Source organism: Chelonia mydas, chromosome 9, assembly GCF_015237465.2.
Source record: "Chelonia mydas isolate rCheMyd1 chromosome 9, rCheMyd1.pri.v2, whole genome shotgun sequence".
Taxonomy (NCBI): Eukaryota; Metazoa; Chordata; order Testudines; family Cheloniidae; genus Chelonia; species Chelonia mydas.
Window position 1 is genome coordinate 27,993,360 of NC_057855.1, and position 19,548 is coordinate 28,012,907.

Below are 19,548 nucleotides of genomic sequence, written 5' to 3' on the forward strand. Positions count from 1 at the left end.
AACTTCTCCTATCAGAGATTTTCTGGGGGGTTGGTAGGAAAGGCACCAGGTCCCTGGGGAAGAGGTAGGAGGCACTGGAACACCGTGCCTTTCTACCACTAGTCCAGCATTGCAATGTTCCTTTAAAATAAAGATCTTATCTCCTAAAGAGCTTTGTTCATAGCAGGGTTACATTAGTTTATTTGTGAGTTTTACCTCTGGCAATTGTATTGCTGTTACAGTAGTTGTTAAAACCATCACTATGCAGTACTACTTAGCTTTCTATAGTAAGTTATTGCCCCCAATGTCTCCTCCGTCACAATTCTTTAGGCCTTCATTTTGTCCACTATCATTTTGGCCCAGGAAAGAACTCCAGTAGATGAGCTCTCTCACAGCATCCATGACCAACTGGTCAGGTTGCTACTGAGATATACAACAATCAAAGTTCCTATAGGGACTGAAAACATTTACCTCTACACACACGTTAGAATAGGGGCTGATAGTCCACCCTACACCTGGCCACAAACACAGTCAACCATAATCTCACTGGGTAAAGTTTTTGGGAGTGCCTAAGTGACATGCCTCATTTTTAAAAAGTCACTTAGGGGGCCTAAATTGCATTGAAAGTGAATGGGGCTGTTGTCTTATTTCCCAGGCCAGGAAGGCACCACACCCAAAGTCTGGTTCAGGGCCTCTTTCTCAGGCCAATCCTTTACAATGAAACAGTTTAACATAAATTCCACATATAAAGCCAGTCTTTTCCCTGGACCCAGGATCTTCTGCAGGGTCTTCTCTATTCCTTACAGGCTCCCACCAGCTACTTGCCTGAGACTCACCCTGCTCCAGAACCTGCTATAGGCACTAACATAGGCCCAACAATTCTCCACCCCAACTGAGCCACCTGCAGACTTTTCTATTGCTCTGATTAGTCTCAGCTGGGAGGTAGCTGAGCAGTCACAGGTGTAGTATTATCAGAGACAGATTATGGTTTTGTGGGGCCCTGGGCTTTCCCTTTGCTAGGGCCCGAGTCACTGACATTGGCAGTGCTGCAAGGGAGGCTGGGCCCCATTCCCCTTGAAGGGCCAGCCACCCAGTTTCCTAAAGTCCAGCTTCTCAGAGGCATTGAGGCTCCTAGCTTCCAATGATTGCCAGTGATTTCAGTGAGGTTAGCAGGAGCCTCAATACCTCTGAGGGGCTGGGCCTACGGTGCTTCAGAAAATGGGACTCAGGCACCTAAGTCATTTAGGCACCTTACCAATGTTTCCCTTAGTAGCTGGCTGTTCCTACTATGCCCATCACTGTAGCACAGAGATGCTAAATTCCTTCATGTCAGCCATGGGGCTCCAGCTTACAACAAGTATTTAGCTATTTGCTGACAAAGGGGAACAACAGGAAGTGAGAGAAGCACACGGTGCGTAGGGAAGCGTGCAGGTGTGGGAGCAAAGGACAAGTGGGACTTGAATGGGCTGAAAGGGCTGGGTGGTGGAGGAGGGGCTCTGAAGGGAGCAGAAGAGACTTTGGGCAGGTGTGTACTTAAAATGCTTCAGCTGTAGCACTTCAGTGAAGATGGGCAAAGTTAATCTCCCTCTCTGAGAGGCGGTAGCTACGTCGAAAGGAGAAGCCCTCCCGTCAACCTAGCACTGTCTACGCAGGGGTTAGGTTGGTATAATGGCATGGCTCAGGGTGTGGATTTTTCTCACCCCTGGGCGATGTAGTTAGACCAATGTAAGGTTATAGTGTAGACCTAGCCTATGAAGAAGAATACTCCTCACTGAGAAGTAGCTGACAAGGTAGGATCTTTTCTTCTCCCATACCGTTGACGGGGGGGAAACCAAAACCCTTTCCTTCTAGTGAAAAGAAGTTACTGGTTATGCAGAGTATTATAGTTCCTTCTGCAAACATTTCAAGCCGAGATACACACGCATAACTCCTACTGGCCACATCCTATCGTCCTTGTTCAGATCAACTTCCCATTGACTGTAGCAGGAGTTCTGACTGAGAAAGGTCTGTATGGCTTGGTTTCTTGATTTCAGTGGAAGTTCTGACTGAACAAGTACTGCAGGATTTGGCCAATTGACTTCTGTGGGAATTGCATCTGAGGGCAGTACTGGTCTCCTATGACTAGCATGCGGAGTTGTCACTATCTTTGTAGCTATCAATTTTGCCTTTTGCAAGTAGAAAAAAGAACAAGTTTTCACAGTAAGCAGTAAGTCTCCAGTCCCGTGTGCTGACTTCATTAGTTGATAGACTATGCCTGCCATGCAATTAGAGGTGTGACAGCAGCATGGGTGTAGACGTGCCTGAGCTAGCATTGATCTAGCTAGCTTGAATAACGGAAATGAATAGAAATGAAGCCAGGTAGTAGGGGCTGTACAAGCTGCACTGGCAGGTGCTGTCACAGATTCCCTGCTATTGTTATTCAAGCTAGCTAGATCAAAACTAGCTCAGGTGTGTCTGTGGTTACATCTCTGACTGCAGTGTAGACATACCCCGTGACTGGAATAAGACAGAGAGTGGGTGACTCTAAGGCAATGTTGGAATAAGCAAGATCATCATCATAATTAATTGCCATGTATTTCCCTTTTTGGCTTAATTCCTGATATGAGTCAGGAATAACTTGGGGGCTTAGTAACAACACACTCATTCCTGCAGGATTGCATTCCACACTGCCCAGTGTGCTCATCGCTTTTACCCTTGTATTTATATGCAAAATAATCATGTTGTGCAGGATCGATGCCATGCGTCAATCACAGCCAATGAAAAGGAAAATCCCATTAGACTTCAAATGAAAATCATTAACACCACAAAGTCTTTTTACAAAGAGCATTTTAATGATCTCGCGTCCGGAGCATAGAAATCTTCACTTTTGTATGTAGAAACAAATAAAACTTTATTCCAGAGTTCAAAAGAAAGTTACAGATTTGTTGCATTTTCATTTCATAAGTGTCAAAAAGAAACAGATGCAATTAAATTACAACTGAACTTGTATTAGCAGCATTCATCAGTCCCCAGTCAGAGAGCTAATTCATAAGCAATGATGAATGTCCACTCTGAAGAGGCTCTTTTCAAATGGAAGCTGTTTTACAAAAATAAATATAAATGGAATAGCTGGGCTTAATTCATTCTAGGACGTGGGATTTAAATGGCATGCAAAGGGCAGTCAGGGCTTCATAGCAATAGCGTGAAATGCCCTTCATTCTAGACCTTCTTAGTCAGAGAGTGTGCAGATGAACATGGCTCACCAAAATAACATACAAAAGAAGTGCCTCTAAAGGGATTCTCCTCACATGAAGAGATTTCTGCAGTCCTCGTTCTCTTTAAATAGCTCCGTTTCCCTAGAAGGATAAAAATACAAAGATCACTTATATTGGTTAATATTCATGTGAGTTTTAATGGATTTTATTATTTTGCAAGCCCTGCAGGAATATGTTCAATAAATGTGTGCTGTTTCAATCTTTGTAATTTGTCAGAGACTCAGATTATGTTTTCAGCAAGAGAAAATGCTTTAGGGGTTTTGAACTGGAATTATTCTAGTACAAATTATCCCAAGGCTGTTTGGGGCTGATTCAGGGCTGGTCTAAATTGCACCAACTTGCAAAATGCACCTTAGAACTGTTGTGCTGGTAGAGTTCACCAGAGTGCTGTGGCCTTGGGCTTTACCCCTTACCCATGACCCATGCTTCTGACATGCCTTGTACCTCATGAGGGCTAATAGGGGGTGATGCAGAGCTGGCTCCACCAGCTTTATGCCATTTAAGGATTCCCCTATGCCCTGGAAATCCATAGATGCCCACTTAGGGCAGTTTTAAGTCCCCCTTAAGCCACTAGAGCACTGCAAAGGGAAGTTTGCAGTGCTGAGAATCTGGCCCAGTATCTTTTAAATCTTCCACAGTATGTCACTTAAAACAACATTGAAGTCCTTTCTCCATAACACACTCGGGAGTTTTGCAATTGCCCCATGTAATAGCTTAATGTAAGAATATTTACATCCATTATTGATTAATGTAATCACACACAGAAGACACAAATTTGCTTACCCCACAGCATCCACAACAGTTGCAGTCCCCACAGATTGTTCCAATGAGTCCATTGACAACCTGAATGGCACAAAGCACTATTTGAATTCCACTCATTATCAGCAGCAAGGAGAAGAGGGTCAAATTCCAGGGAACTATGTTTTCAGGTGATGTGCAGAAGGTCCAAATGGTGGTGTTGCTTAGATAATTCCTGTGTAAAAAGAAAAAAAGCAAATGAGAAAGACAATAGAAGTCAATGTAAATCAGTAATGCAGTACTAGTGTAGCTACTAATTTGTTGTTATTGTAATCTGAAAAGTGAGTCACTGTATCCACTTGACTCTAAAATAATTTCCATATCACTATTAATGGCACTTTCATTATTCCACAAGCAGAAATACAAAGAGTTTTGATTTCAAATAATTGCATTTACAAAAAATTGACATCCTCTATCTGACTACAGCATGAACAAAGAGCAGGTAAAGAAAGAATAAATATGTTCTGAAGGCAATTAAATACTTCATTTTATTCTGTCAGTTAGGAACCGTCAGATAAGATATACCAGAACTTCATATGAAGCTTGTTCAAGCCAAGTATGTAGATGCAACATTAATAGTTAAAACTTCTAGTGGTGAAACGGATGAACTATCGATAAAGGTGGGAGTACATCAGGGATCAGCACTGAGCCCTTTCTTGCTTATCCTCATCCTGGATACCCTCACAACAAACTCACAAATGAAGAAACCTTGGAGCATGTTGTGCACTGTAGATATTGTTCTATGCAGTGAGTAGAAACATGGTCTAGATAATAAACAGGGAGATGTGTTGGAGAGATAAGGGATCAAAATAAGCAGAGAGAAAAAACAGAACATATAGCATGTAATTTCAGTAATGTGAGCACTGAAGCATTATCCTTGAAACTGGCTGGGCAGACAATATCAAAAATGCAAAGTTTCAAGTGTCTGGGTTCCAGAATCCAGAAAAATGGGGAAATGGAGGCTGAAATGAGAGAGAGGATAATAAGTGCCTGGCTCAGATGGAGAGAGATAAGTGGTGTAGTATGTGACAGGAGGATACCAGGAAGAGTAAAAGGGAAAGTCTAGAAAATGGCAGTCCATCCAGTTTGAATGTATGGTGGTGGGTACTGGACAAAGAAGAAATATGAGCAAATGATCTGTTCCACAGAAATGCAAATGTTGAGATGGATGAGTGGTGTAAGACAGAAAAAAACACGTGAGGAATGTGTATGTTAGAGACAAAGTCAAAGTAACACCCCTAGATGAAAAAATGAGGGGGTGCAGGCTCAGATGGCTTGGGTCATGTAAAGCACAGTCCTGACAACAATGTGGGTAAGAGGGCCCAACAGATCAAGACTGAATGAAACAGACAGACACTGACCCAAGAAGTGGTGGGATGTCATAAAAGAAAACATATTAGCATGTGGTGTGATTGAGGATATGGCATCGAACACAGCACTCTGGAGGGAGAGGACTTGTAGGGTGAACTACAGCTAATGGGATTAAAGCAAGGAAGAAGATGAGAAGGACCATCAAATAAGATCAACGCCAAAGATCTGCCTGTTCAGTGGTCACCCAAGCTTGTATTCTTCTTTCTTTGAAAGTGAAGTGTTTTTTCTTACTAAACACAGTTCCAGTTATGCAGTTGTATAGAGCAACCCTGACATCTAGTGGTAAATTCAGTACATCTAATATGCATACGCGTATCATAGATAAAGTTAAGATTCTGTCATGGGTATTTTTAGTAAAAGTCTGGGACAGGTCACAGGGGTGACACCCTGGTACCCCCTTATTCACCACTGTTATATAATTAGGATGTGTTTTGTACAAAGTATGCCGTGTGAGGTATCATTCTAAAAGTCTTGATCTGCTAGACATTAATATCTCGGATTGTATGTGTTATCATCATATGTGTAGTGATGAAGTTTGGCTATGTATGAGTTACTGAAACATGTTGTGAGGTTGAAAACACCCACAAGCAGCCTTTCAGGTGCAAAAGTAAAAAGGCCAAACAATGTTAATGGCTTATTGAGGAAATGCACACAAGCATAAGGATTACCCCAGGAACTATGTACCATAGAAACCTCTCAGAGATAGCACTACACAATGGGAACTGTTTGACCCAGGTCACAGCAAAAGAGCTTTCCAGCAAGTGGAAAGAAGATAAAAAAGGGGGAAATGATATCATGGTGGTACCTCACTCTCCCTACAACAACACACCTGGAAACACCTGAGGAACAAAGACTGAACTGGGATGGAATGTGCAGCTGTGTATGCACACCTGGGAAACGCAAGCTTCAAAGCTAGTGCCTTAAGAATCTGCCAGCCTGTTTATCACTCAGGGTGAGAATTTGCTAATTCATATCCTACCTATCTAGTATGTTAAGCTCAGTTTGCGTTTTTATTTACTAAGCAAACAGATCAAAGCAGATTACTATCACTTATAATCACTTAAAATCTATCTATCTTTTGTAGTTAATAAACTTATTTTATGTTTTAATCTAAACCAGTGTGCATTTGACTAAGGTTTCTGGAGAAAATCTCAGCTTGGTTACCACAAGTGTGCATGATTCTCTTCACATTGAGGGAGAGGTGGACCGGATATTAAACCCATATACTGGCCAGATTTGACCAGGGCAGGACGGTACTGCTCTGGTGTTGTAGACTGGGGGTTAGAGAGCCTGTGTGTAACTGCAGCTGGGTGTGTCCCTACCTGTGTTAATGCTGGTCAAAGTGCAAGCTTGGAGGACTTTATAGCTTGTCACAGTGTGAGAGGAACCCAGGCTGGTGGGTCAGAGGGCCCAGTGGTACCCCAGTTCCAGGTAGCAACCCAGGGGGAACCTGTCACAGCGGGCAATAAACAAAAATTCATGGAAGCCCGCAAGCTGTCCATGACTTTTACTAAAAATATCTTGGGGAGGGGGGACAAACAGAGCATTGTGGGGCTTACAGCTCCTCCAGCCCTGCCACTGATCCTGCGTCGGGGATGACCACTGCTGCTCCAGCCCAGGAGGGGCTAATCCAGCTCCAACCACTGCTCCAGCAGACTGCTTTGGCAGTGGGCCACTGGTCAGCTGTTTGGTGGCCCTGGGGCTGGTCAGCTGTTCTGGCAGCTGCTGTTCCAGTGGGCCTGGGGCTGGCCACGATGCCCACTGCTCTGGTGGCACCAGGGCTGACCAAGGCTGCTGTTCTGGTGGCCATTGCTCTGTGGCTCTAGAGCTGGCCGCTGGCCAGCTGTTCTGGTGGCTGCTGCTCCAGGGCTGGCCCCTGTTCTTGCAGCCCTGGGGCTGACAGCTACTCCACAGTCCTGCCCTAGAAGAAGTCACAGAGGTCCCAGAAAGTCACAGAATCCATGACTTCCATGACAGAATCGTAGAAATTAATCATAGGGTTGCATTTAGAACACAGGAGATAAATTCATCCTTAGTGTACATCGATTGCTCTCATTTCATCTCAGGGATAGATTAGGCAGATTTTAATGCTTTAAGCACCAAAGTCTGACCTTGGATTAGAGGATGCAACTCTCATTGACTTTGGTGCTACAAAATGTTAAATTATCTTCAATGGGAGTTGCGATTAGGGAAACAATGGTAAATTTTCAGACTCAAATATTTTTCTTAATTCTTATGGTTTTACATTGTTATTAAAACAAAACAAAGGAAATTCTACTACAATGAGAAAAGGGAAATAACATTTCTAACCAACCATCAAATGCTGACAAGTCACCTGTATTTCATCTCATGCCTAGATAACACAGCAGCACAAACACGTCCCTTGCTGTTCTAAAAGCCAGCCCTGAGCCACCGTAGAATGAGAGAAGGATGGAATGGCAGACCTCATTGCCATTTTCTGGGCTTTGCCAATTTCAATCAAAATGTGAAGGTTATTTCAAAACCCAGTTCTGGTTGTTGTTGTTTTTTTAATATTGCCTCTGGATACTCCTAATGCTCTGTTAATTCAGAGAGTAACAGTATTAAGACCAGAAGAGATATTTATGATGATCTAATCTGACCTCCAGCATAGATTTCATCCAGTGGTTCCTTCACCTTGACCAACATCCTTCAGCTGAACTACAACACATCATTCAGAAAGAGCTCCAGCCTTGGTTTAAAGATTCCAAGTAACAGAGAATTTACAACATCCCTTGGCTATCTGTTCCAATGGTTAACAGCCCTCATGGTTAAAAATGTGCATCTTATTTCCAGTTTGAACTTTGCTGACTTAAACTCCCGCCAGGGAATCCAGGGATCTGAACAAGTGACACAAATGCATGATACCAAAGAAGTTTCAGCTGCATAGTGTGGACAACTCCCTCCAATTTCCATAACCAAAATAAAATTACATAAAGACTAACTCTTAAATATTAATAGCCTCAGTTTCAGATCTGAGATTCCCACTAAAGACACTCAGTCATATGTCTCTAGTCTATCCCCCCTACTGCTTTAAAAATCTAAGGAATAAACTGACAAATGGCAAATTTATCTTAATTGGGGTCTTTGAAACCTCTAGTTTCAGCTGGGGATGGTATTCTTATTCTAGAATATTGTGTAGCCATGTAACAGTCCACAGCAACACTAATGTGCTTCATCCAGCAGGCAGCCACATTGCAGTCTCAGTAATGTGATTGTGTGCAATTCCCTATTTACACAACAGAATTAAATCTAGAAATGACATCACAAACTTCCTTAGTGCAGCACCGCTTCAGTGAGTGGCTATATCACATCTTTTGTAGCTAACCCATGCATGATGCAGTGCAGTATCTTACCCATTCTCAAATGGATAGGTCCAACTATTGTCAGTGTTACACTTAGGGCCTCTATTTAGAGCAACTGCTGACACAATAAAGCAGTATCCGGCTCCCAGAAGTCCAACAGCCGCAAATATTATAGAAGTAAACATCTGATAGAGACAGAAAAAGATGAAGTTATTTTTGACCTCTTACAAACAATTAAATGTAGCCCGCTTAAGTGAATGTGTAGTACAGTCTCAACCCTAACACCTGAACAGTTAAGATAAATGCATGATGTAACTAGACTCTAATGTACATTATATGTCTGCAGGCATTCCACTATGTGCCTGCAATTCCCATTGGTCCTTAAAAGCTTAAACCAAGTCAGACTGGAGTAGTATTTGCATAGGAGACCTCAAAGGAACACCTTGAGACTACAGGAAGTGGTAGTGGTGATTCAGTAGATGACACACTTCCCTCAATCAGTACTAACCCTGTCTGGTGTTCAGGGGCACTGTGCCACACTGAAGGGTCTGTCAGATGAGATCATGGCCAAAATTGAAGTCCCAACCCTTTGTGAAGATGCCTTGGCACATTTCACAAGAGCAGAATTGTTAATTTTGGCATCCTGATCAAATTTCGGCATGGTTAATTATATTCTGCCTCTGTAAATTTCCCCTCCCCTTTTACATTCTTTTCTTCCTATTGTGTATTTGTCCTCATCATAACCAACATCACAGCTGGCACTAATGCAGAGATGGCACTTTCAGTTGAGAGGCAAAGGACTGAGTGGACATGAGGTATGGACTACATTATATTATACCAAATGGTTAAGGCCCTTTTAGGACAGAGTTGAAGTACATAGGTGGGAAAACTATACTGAAGCCTGTGCTTCTACTACACATGCTGGATCTGTTCTGTGGCTAAATGAAGACTTTGTTTTCAAAGAACGTCATTCTGGCATTCTTCATGATTATTTAAAAAAAAAAATCACTTAGAAACCAAAGCCTTTGCTTGGACTTCGAAAACATTTTGTTACCTTCACGTAATCAAATCTTTAAATCATTCCAAGACAATATTAATTCCATAACATAAGCCTGGTGTTCAAATTAACATGAAAGGAAAAATTCTGTTCTCAGTTATAGAATCCAGCTAAATTCAGTTGAGTTGCCTAGGTGAAATGATGGTAGAATCTGTCTGCAAAGCATTAAATGTATTTAACCGTTCAAAATATGTGGTAGATATTAAAGGTCTCCAACAGCTGAACTGATTTAGGATAATAAATTGTTGTGACAGAAAATTGGCAACAAGATTCTCGTGGGACGGAATGTGTGGCTTCTAAGCTTAACTAACTCCCTCCAGTGTTAATTCAGCAATAAAGAAGAAAAGTTTGACTTGGACCCTAAACTACACTGGGATCCACTACTGCAGCCCTCTGCACCTACGCAGAGCCCTAGTTAAATCACCACAACTTTGCACAGACATGGGGGGATTGTGCTAGTGATTCTTGATGCAGGATCCAGGTCCTGGGGAGAGGATGAGAGAACAAACAACATGTGAGAGATGTGTAGTCACGTCACTTAATGCGCTAGTGGAAGGTATTCAGATCTGGAGTAATTGTTACTTTGGTGGAGTTATTCTGGAATTACACCATGCTACTGAGATCAGAATCTGGCCCATTCTAGTCTACTGAGTATGAGAAGTGCATTCTTCCACAAAGATTCTGGACCAAATTCTCCAGCCCGCTAAGTCTGCTGTCCCTAAGTAGAGGTATTTTCCATGGGCATAGAGTAGATGGAAGCAGCTACGCCATCTCCTGTGCTAGCTGCTCCACCCCTCCACTGTGTAAAATGGAGGAAGTAGCATCTGAAATTAAAAATGAGCCTAAGCCAAAAAGTTCAGCGCCACATTCGGCTCCAGAGCCAAAATTCCTCAATGTCTTCAGGGTGTTTGGATCCATATTTTTAATTTAGCCCATTATAGAAAAAGTTTGAACTGGACTCTACATCTCAGCTCCCCAGAACGTGGCAGTGGTGTAGTGTAGGGATTTTCATGCTGGGGGAGATGAAGGGGGGTTGTTTGGGCCTGCCTCCATTTGAAATACAATTTTTCACCCACCTTAAAAGTCATAATACTTAAAAGATTGGAGACCTATTACAAAACAAAATGCAGTCTTGCAGAGTGCTTCTGTATCATGCTCTGTAACTGGCTCTGATACGGAGTTGACTTTTAAACTTCAATTTGAGGTACACAATTTATGCTGTACCTTATTTCGAAGCAACCACTGTATATGCCCTACCTGCTCCCTGTCAGCTGCCTTTCAACACACTGAGAGACAAGGTGGGTGAGGTAATATCTTTTATTAGACCAACGTCTGTTGGTGAGAGAGGCAAGCTTTTGAGCTTACACAGAGCTCTTCTTCTTGCACTCTTCTTCCTCTTTGAGACCTGAAGAAGAGCTGTGTGTAGCTCAAAAGCTTGTGTCTCACACCAACAGAAGTTGGTCCAATAAAAGATATAACCTCACCCACCTTGTCTTTCTAATATCATGGGACCAATATGGCTACAACAACACTGCTTTCAACACACTGTTACTTTAACCTATTATTTTGCTATCAGATGCTCCACACCACCACCCTTTTCAACCCTTTGCTTAATATTGTTGGGTGCTGAAGGTCTTTCTTATGGTGTGACATGGATTTGCTAAAAGGAAGAAATAACTATACTATGGAAATGGCTGTAATATTTTTCAGAAGATCCACATTACATATGTGTAGGGTCCACAGTAAAGCTATACTGTGACTGTAATGGAGCAAGAGACATCTGTCAAAAAAGAAAAAAAAATAACTGTCCTATCATCTGAGAAAAGCAAAATGTGGGTCTTTAAGAAATTTGTTTTATTGGCACCCACTTTTAACAAGCCATGTCAGAGCTACAGCTGTATCACATTGGCATGCCAACAAGGCAGCACGGTAAAAGTGGTCTTGGTACTATCAAGGGGTCCTGCTAGAACAACATCTTGGCACATCATTAATCCTTGACTTAAGGCACAAAGGGATACCAGGATTTTGCACTTTGTGCTATGGACAACAAACACATGCACTACATAGTCACACTCTAGAACATCATAAATATACATGGACAGACATGATATAAATGTCATTGTTTGTAACCATTTGGCTTTTTTTTTTGGCCACACCCTTCTTTTCCACTTACCGCAAATCTCTTTCCACAGCTTTCATTACCACAGCATCCACAACAATCATTATTCTTAAGGCCCAAAAATACCAAGGAAGGAAAGATCATCTACCAACAATAAAAAATACAGTTTGATTAGGTTGGACCATTCTGAGTTAACCTTATGTTTTAATCTATTAGTCCAGTGTCTTTTGTTTTTTATCACTAAATTGAAATTTTCATTACTCAATCAAAACAAGTTTTAAATTGCCTATTTACTTATTAAACAAAGTGCACAATCAAGAGTCATTTGCAATGTTGGTTTTACTGTATTTGAAGTGCAGGGGAATTACAGTAAAACCCTAACCTTTTACTTTAGAAAATAAAAGTGAAAATTTCAGGATTTGTCTACTTACCAGTACACCGGATCCCAAGATCCCTCCAAAGTACCAGACTTCGTCTGTGATGTGTTCATTATTGCTGGTGACTTCTCCTCCAGGGAAAAATAGCAAGATGTTAGCTAGAGTACATAGCAGAGCCAGAGGAATGAGGGTGATTCCCAGGCACTTGGCACAACCACCGGAACACATGCTTTCTAAACAAAATTACAAACTAAACTAAAGAAAAATGAAAACCCCTTATTCTTGTCAGTGTTTTAAACAGGAGTGTCTCAGCGTAATTTACAAAATCCAATTCTGTTTTGCCCTTGGGGAATTCAGCCTATAGAATGTTTCCCTTGGAGAGGTTGCAGTCTGTTAGTAAGCCAGTGCTCCAGTTATTTATAAGCTCTCACTGCCATGATGTCAATTTTCTGAACCCCCATAAATGAGATTACAGTCAGACCAACCTCTTTTTTTACCATGACGACCAATAGCCTCTGTTAATGTTCTACCAGTGCAGACTAGACCGTCAGTTATTTGGAGTCCAATTATTGGAAAATATCTTGTTCAGTTCTGGATGGTCATTTTTGTAACACGCTGTCCGTGCCCACACTGGAAAATAATTCTTAGCTGTTGTTGAAAAGAAAACATGTCATTAATCAGTTTGTGATGGCTATAGCCAGCTGCAGTCAGGAATCCCCCAGTAAACGGCTTAGGATGGTCAAGCTAATAAGCATTTCTTATTTTGAAAAAAGAAAAGGAGTACTAGTGGCACCTTAGAGACTAACCAATTTATTTGAGCATAAGCTTTCATGAGCTACAGCTCACTTCATTGGATGCATCCGATGAAGTGAGCTGTAGCTCAAGAAAGCTTATGCTCAAATAAATTGGTTAGTCTCTAAGGTGCTACTAGTACTCCTTTTCTTTTTGCGAATACAGACTAATGCGGCTGCTACTCTGAAACCTTTCTTATTTTGAAATATCCTAAGAATTAGTGCACAATCAAAGCTGTAAATACTTAATGGATTCTGTCAGCAGGTGTGCAGAATTTATAAAGGCATCTTCTGCCACTAGCATCCTGGAGTAATGGGGGGCATTTAGAAAAGATGCACCAAACGTCCTCCTTCTTTGTGGTTTTTTCTTTGTTGTCTTAAAGGAGAATTTCGTAGAGTTCTGTTTCCTTAGGCAAAGCTTACATTTAACATGAGTTAGAGTTTTGTCTGAGTGAAGACAGTAAGTCTGAGCCCTTTAAACAGAAATAGGCATTAGATCCTAATCCTGCAAGCAGAATTGTGGCAGGCAGATCCCTGAGCTCATGAAGAGCCTAGTTGATTTTGCTTGGGCTCCATGCAGGCACAGGTGTGTATCCACACAAGTTGGAGGATTACAGCCTTAGTGCTGAGATATCATTTGTGCATAGTTAGAATTCTGAAGTGGATATGACTATGTGCATTATGAGAACCTTTCCCGTTACGTTCCCATAATATGTCCCCTCTATGCCCCTTAGCAGGACTTTGGGCCAATCAGAGTAAGGAGAGCCCCCAAATAATCCAACCTGGTTTTACAGAACACCCTGTTCATGCTCACACCAGATATTTGGGACTTTCTATACAGACCTCAGTAAAGCTGCTGGGCTCTTCAGTTAAATACTGAGTGGTGGAGCCAAAGTGTGGGCCAGATCGATAGTCCATTGAAGGAAATGGAAAAACTCCCTGTGACTTCAATGGTCTTTGAATCTGGCTTTATCCTCTGAACTACATCCATGAAAATGTCAATGAAGCCAACGGGGTTTCCTGGGTGTAACAGTGCAAAATTTGGTCCCTAGCATTTTTTAATTCCCACTCCAGGAAACCTAGCACACAGCAGGCTGCACAGCTTACAAATAGGGTTTAGGCCATGTGCAAAATGTGGTGGAACAAACCAAAGTGAGCAATGAATGACCCTCAAACGAGTGCCTCAGTTAAAAACAGGCCTCAGGGCCTTTTAATACATGTGCTAAACTTCAGACCTTTTCCTTCACACTTAGCCTCTACATAAGACCCTCTTCTTCTGAGTTTCACACTAATGCTCAGCACTGGTAGAAAGTCAAGGATTTCATTCTAGTCAAGTCTCTAAGGTGACATCTTAGATTCTGAGTTGTGTTCATAAACAAGTGACTTTTCCCAGAAGGATACCATTGAAGTATTTATCATTCAAACTTTGAACAAGTTTTCTTCTCATAGCAGTTTTGTGCCTCAGGGCTACTCTAATTTACACTGGCTGCTGTTGACTGTAAAGGGCCCCAGCCAGCCTGACTTTGCATCTGCCAAGTCCCATGCATCAGAAGCCAGAAGGGCAGGTAGCATAAAGGCCACTAACCATGTCATTGCACAACCCAAAGATTTCCTTAGGCAGAGGATGTTCAAGTGGCCGAATCTGTCAATTTTAGGGCTGTTTTCACCATCAGAGTAGTAAGGTAGCGTTACTGTACTGGGGGATCTGACCTAGTGTGTATAAAGAACAGCACTTGTTTACAAAAATGAAAAATAGGTCATGTTTCACATATGCCAAGCCTGACAGTGTATATTTAAGCCAAAAGTTGTGATGTTAGAAATCTTCTTTGTGGCTAAATGTAACGTTTATACAAGCGAGGGACAATAAGCACAGGTCTGAGCAGGTGTGGCAGGCTCTGCGTAGGCTTCCCCAGTATGACTTATTATTGACATATAACTCTGCTATTCCAGCCTTTGCTTCTCCTAAGCAAAGAATGGGGTCTCTGGGTTCTACTGTAATACGAGGAACAAACAAACGTTACACATCATAATTATTCATTTTTAATCATTAACAATACTGGTGGTAGTACTGAGTACAGTCCTTCTCCCAGTGATGCAGGTGGTTAATGGAGGAAACTACAAAACGCATTTTCACATCTGACTTCAGGTCAGATTCTGATCCCTTTATTCAAGTTGACTTTAGCGAGCCTGCTTGAGGAGTAATGTACTTTCAGCGTGTGTAAGACTATCCAAATCTGTCCAACCATTGAGATTTGAACCTCTGCCGGTGAAAGGTTAGTGCGCTAACCCCCTAAGCCAACTACTCCCCTGATTGAGCAAATACTAGTAATAATCTCCTGATTTTTCCACACACTGCTGTCCATGAGATATTGGGAGCCAGGCAAGTACTGAGCACTCAGTTTAGAATTCTGGCTGCTAACTGATAATCGTATGTTTCTAATATGCCTATTGTTGCCTTAATTAAGAGAAATGAACATGCTTATGTATATAGCTAGAAACTCAGATACCCACTGAAAACTGTTTTTTTTATTGGCAGCATATGGAAATCCAAGAACTGCTGAGTAAAATATAATAGCTTGAGGCACAAAAGACCTAGTTCATTTATAGAAGAGACCTCATGAATCAATAAAACAGTGAGTCAGGTGCCTGCTCAATATGGGAGGTTCCATTCAATTTCCTGTTTCAAACATTCTCCATGGAGTAGCTGTCTCATGGCATAACATGGCCATGAAATGAGATCATGTTACAAGAAACAGAACAATCTACCAGGAACTCCTACATCAGGCTGGATGAAAATGCTATCTGGCTGTGGATTCCCATGCCCCCTCTGGAGTCAGCTTAACTAATTCTGGTGTGGCATGGTTCTCTGCACCAAGACCAACCATGCCTAGGACAGCCCACTGTGTATCTGTGGTGCTGTGGAGGATGCTATCCACATACTGGATGGTTGCTCTTTTTGCGTTAGGCTCCCCAAAGATCTTCTCAATCTGAACACTGCTGATACAGAAGCCTTTGATTGAGTCAAGACCTGACCACAGAGAGGCCCCTCCTTCTGTTCTCCTTGAGGTGTTTTAGTCTCCAAACTCTTTATACTTCAATGCTCCAGCACAAATCAAATTGGTTGAAAAAGGCTGAGGGGTGAGCAGTATTAGTACAGATGGCTTAGTGTGGTTACCACCAGGTTGGGGTTCATATGAGCATACGTGGAATCACGAATACAAACTGAGAAGGATGAAAAATCAGCTTTTCATCCTTCCAATGTTGAGAAGATATTTTTAGGAGCCAAATTCTGCTCTCATTTACCCCCGGAGTAATCTAGAGCTATTCCACTGATTTCAGTAGAATTACTCCAGATTTTTACCAGTATAAATGAGATCAGGATTTGTTCCTACACTGTTTACTCTATTGGGATCTGTTAGATGAGACCTTAATAAACAAGGTTTGGTCTTGACTGTACGGATATTAAAGATCCAGTGGCATTTTTTTTCCAAGTAGGAATTTGTTCCCTTGTCCTTGGCAACTCTTTCCATTGTCCAGCATGCCACTGATTGCAGAGGCAGATGCATGTCCATGACACTATTTTGGGGTCATTTTGAGATGAAAGGCCTGATATAGTAAAATATGTTTCTTCTTCTTCTGCTTCATTTTGGAAACAGTGGGAGCAGCAAGTCAGCTCTTCCCCAGGTTGTGAGACAGGGCCAGTACAAAGTCTACTAAGGGACATTGGAAACAACAGAAGGTAAAGCTCAAAAGCTCTCAGTGATAGCAGCATATGGAATTTTGGAAATGGATTCTGGGAAAGTTCTTCTCTGTGATAGAACTCTTAGTAGGAACATAAGATTTGCCACAGTACATCACATTAGTGGTTCATCTAATCCAGCATAATGTCTCCGTCAGGGGGCAGAATCAGATGGTTCAGAAGGTCTCTTTAAATCAGATGCTTACATACTTCAAAAAATGACTTGCTTAAATTATTCACAAGTATTTATTTCTTGCATTTACTAGTTGATAAGTTAATTGCTCCTTGCTACATAGAATGTGTGATAAGACATACATAACAGGGTTTGGCTCTAGAGGCCATTATAAGGTGACAATTTAAACGTCAGATGGATAAAGTACAGGGGAAATTGAACTAATGATGAGACATATACCCTGATAAAGATATGCATACGTAAGAGCAAAAGAACTGAATATGTCCCTGAGAGAGAGAGAGAGATCTGAAGGACTGTTTAGGTAATATTTAAGCAAATATTGATTTATTTGGCTTTTCAATGGACCATCTCTGCTTTAAGATCCACTAGAATTAGTTTTCAATCAGCATTTCTACCAACAGTAAGAATTTCTGTAATCTTTCTCTGGTTCAAATTCTGTTCTCAAGTTTTACAAGTTAAATTTTAAGTAGCTCTACAGAAGTCCATGGAGTTTCTCTGGATTTACACGAGTTAAACTATGGATAGAATCTAGCCGATATTTCACAATAATTTATAGATTCTATATAAATGAAATAAACTAGGAAAACAAAACAAACAAACAAACACAGGTGAAAATGTGCTACTATAGGAAAAAGAAAAGGAGTACTTGTGGCACCTTAGAGACTAACCAATTTATTTGAGCATAAGCTTTCGTGAGCTACAGCTCACTTCTTCGGATGCATACTGTGGAAAATACAGAAGATGTTTGTTTTTATACACACAAATCATGAAAAAATGGGTGTTTATCACTACAAAAGGTTTTCTCTCCCCCCACCCCACTCTCCTGCTGGTAATAGCTTATGTAAAGTGATCACTCTCCTTACAATGTGTATGATAATCAAGGTGGGCCATTTCCAGCACAAATCCAGATTTTCTCCCCCCCCAAACAAACCCACTCTCCTGTTGGTAATAGCTTATCTAAAGTGATCACTCTCCTTACAATGTGTATGATAATCAAGGTGGGCTATTTCCAGCACAAATCGAGGTTTTCTCCCCACCCCCCCCCACACACAAACCCACTCGCCTGCTGGTAACAGCTTATCTAAAGTGATCACTCTCCTTACAATGTGTATGATAAGCAAGGTGGGCTATTTCCAGCACAAATCCAGGTTTTCTCCCCCCCCCCCGCCCGCCCACACACACACACAAACCCACTTTCCTGCTGGTAATAGCTTATCTAAAGTGATCACTCTCCTTACAATGTGTATGATAATCAAGGTGGGCCATTTCCAGGACAAATCCAGGGTTTAACAAGAACGTCAGAGGAAGGGGGGACTCTGATTATCAGAATACAGCATAGACCGGGACTGTTGATTACATTGTCGACCCTTCTGCATATGTAAATACACAAAAACACAAACTATCTCCCCACATGTCTTTTGAGGGTTATTTATTTTGCAGGATGTTTAACGCTTTCTAGCCATGCGTCACATAAGGCATACATTTTTAATGGTGAAAGTAATTAACCATTGGAACAGTTTACCAAGAGTCATGGGTGGATTCTCTATCATGGCCAATTTTTAAACCAAAATTGGATGTTTTTCTAAAAGATGTGCTCTAGGAATTACTTTGGGGAAGGTCTATGGCCTGTGTTACATAGGACGTCAGACTAGATGATCACAATGATAATCTGGTAGCCTTGGAATCTATAAGATTCCATTAGACCTACTTACAGCTAATTTACCCATGTGTAATGGGACCCAAGCCAGCGCATTTAACATGCTCAGGATGTGTAAAATGTTCTAAGCAGGTAGAGGAGGGTGAGGGCTGTTTCAACATACGCCTTCTTACACATGAGTAGAATGTAAGTATGCCTCAGAGTACAAGAGATTCTGAGCATAAAAGAAATCTAATTTATGCCACCTTAAACATCACCTCTCAATTTGGCCCACTGTCTATACCAGGATAAATGCCACCTTTGCCATTCGCTCACTCATCCAGGAGCACAGAGAAGGCCCATCAGAACAATTTGTATTTTACGTGGCTTTTTCCAAGCAATGTACACAGAATTGACTGTACACAAAATTGTAGTCATTTTTGGCCAAGGACTGCAACACGCACAAGAACTACAAAGTATTGTCCTTATTATGAATTCATATTACTTTACTCTTAGCAGCAGTCCTAGTAGTAATATTGCTATTAGTTTGCCATGTTCCTTTCCTGGCTCTTTTTGAAACTCAAGCAGCATGGTCATTCTGTCAGCTGTGCGTGTGGGATTCCCACTGAAGTCAGGAGGGGAGTGGCTTGTGAGCGCCAGAGAAAGGACATTCCTGGGGGCCAGAAATTCATTCCCATGAAAGAAAAGGATGACCCCAAATTTCACAATGTTCACAACCAACTGCAAAACTTATTTCATGGATTTAGCTTTCCCTCAATAGCTCTTCACATACACAATCAAAACTCAACCTCCTAAAACTCCTTCACAGGCAGAAAAAAACAACCCAACTGTCTGGTCAAGTTTTCTCTGACAGGTTATGAAGGGAAAGTTTATATTTTGCAATTGTTACT

The 19,548-nt window shown here is 41.6% G+C and overlaps 1 protein-coding gene across 1 annotated transcript; it reads right to left on the reverse strand.

The window, feature by feature from the left end:
• Positions 1-2,795: 2,795 nt before the first annotated feature.
• TM4SF4 (transmembrane 4 L six family member 4) lies at positions 2,796-12,667 on the reverse strand. The gene is made up of 5 exons (XM_007057442.3): positions 12,333-12,667; positions 11,956-12,045; positions 8,777-8,910; positions 4,017-4,206; positions 2,796-3,314 (listed from the first exon to the last, which is right to left on the reverse strand). The coding sequence occupies exons 1-5, from the start codon at positions 12,504-12,506 to the stop codon at positions 3,297-3,299; spliced, it is 606 nt and encodes a 201-aa protein (XP_007057504.1). The 5' UTR covers positions 12,507-12,667; the 3' UTR covers positions 2,796-3,296.
• Positions 12,668-19,548: the final 6,881 nt, after the last annotated feature.

What these genes read in the sequence shown, in the direction of transcription:
- TM4SF4 (XM_007057442.3), bottom strand. Translation starts at nt 12,506, where the DNA reads ATGTGTTCCGGTGGTTGTGCCAAGTGCCTGGGAATCACCCTCATTCCT. An exon ending in TCTTGGGATCCGGTGTACTG is followed by an intron (nt 12,046 to 12,332) that starts GTAAGTAGACAA and finishes TATTGTTGGTAG; the next exon opens with ATGATCTTTCCTTCCTTGGT. An exon ending in GCTGTGGAAAGAGATTTGCG is followed by an intron (nt 8,911 to 11,955) that starts GTAAGTGGAAAA and finishes TGTCTCTATCAG; the next exon opens with ATGTTTACTTCTATAATATT.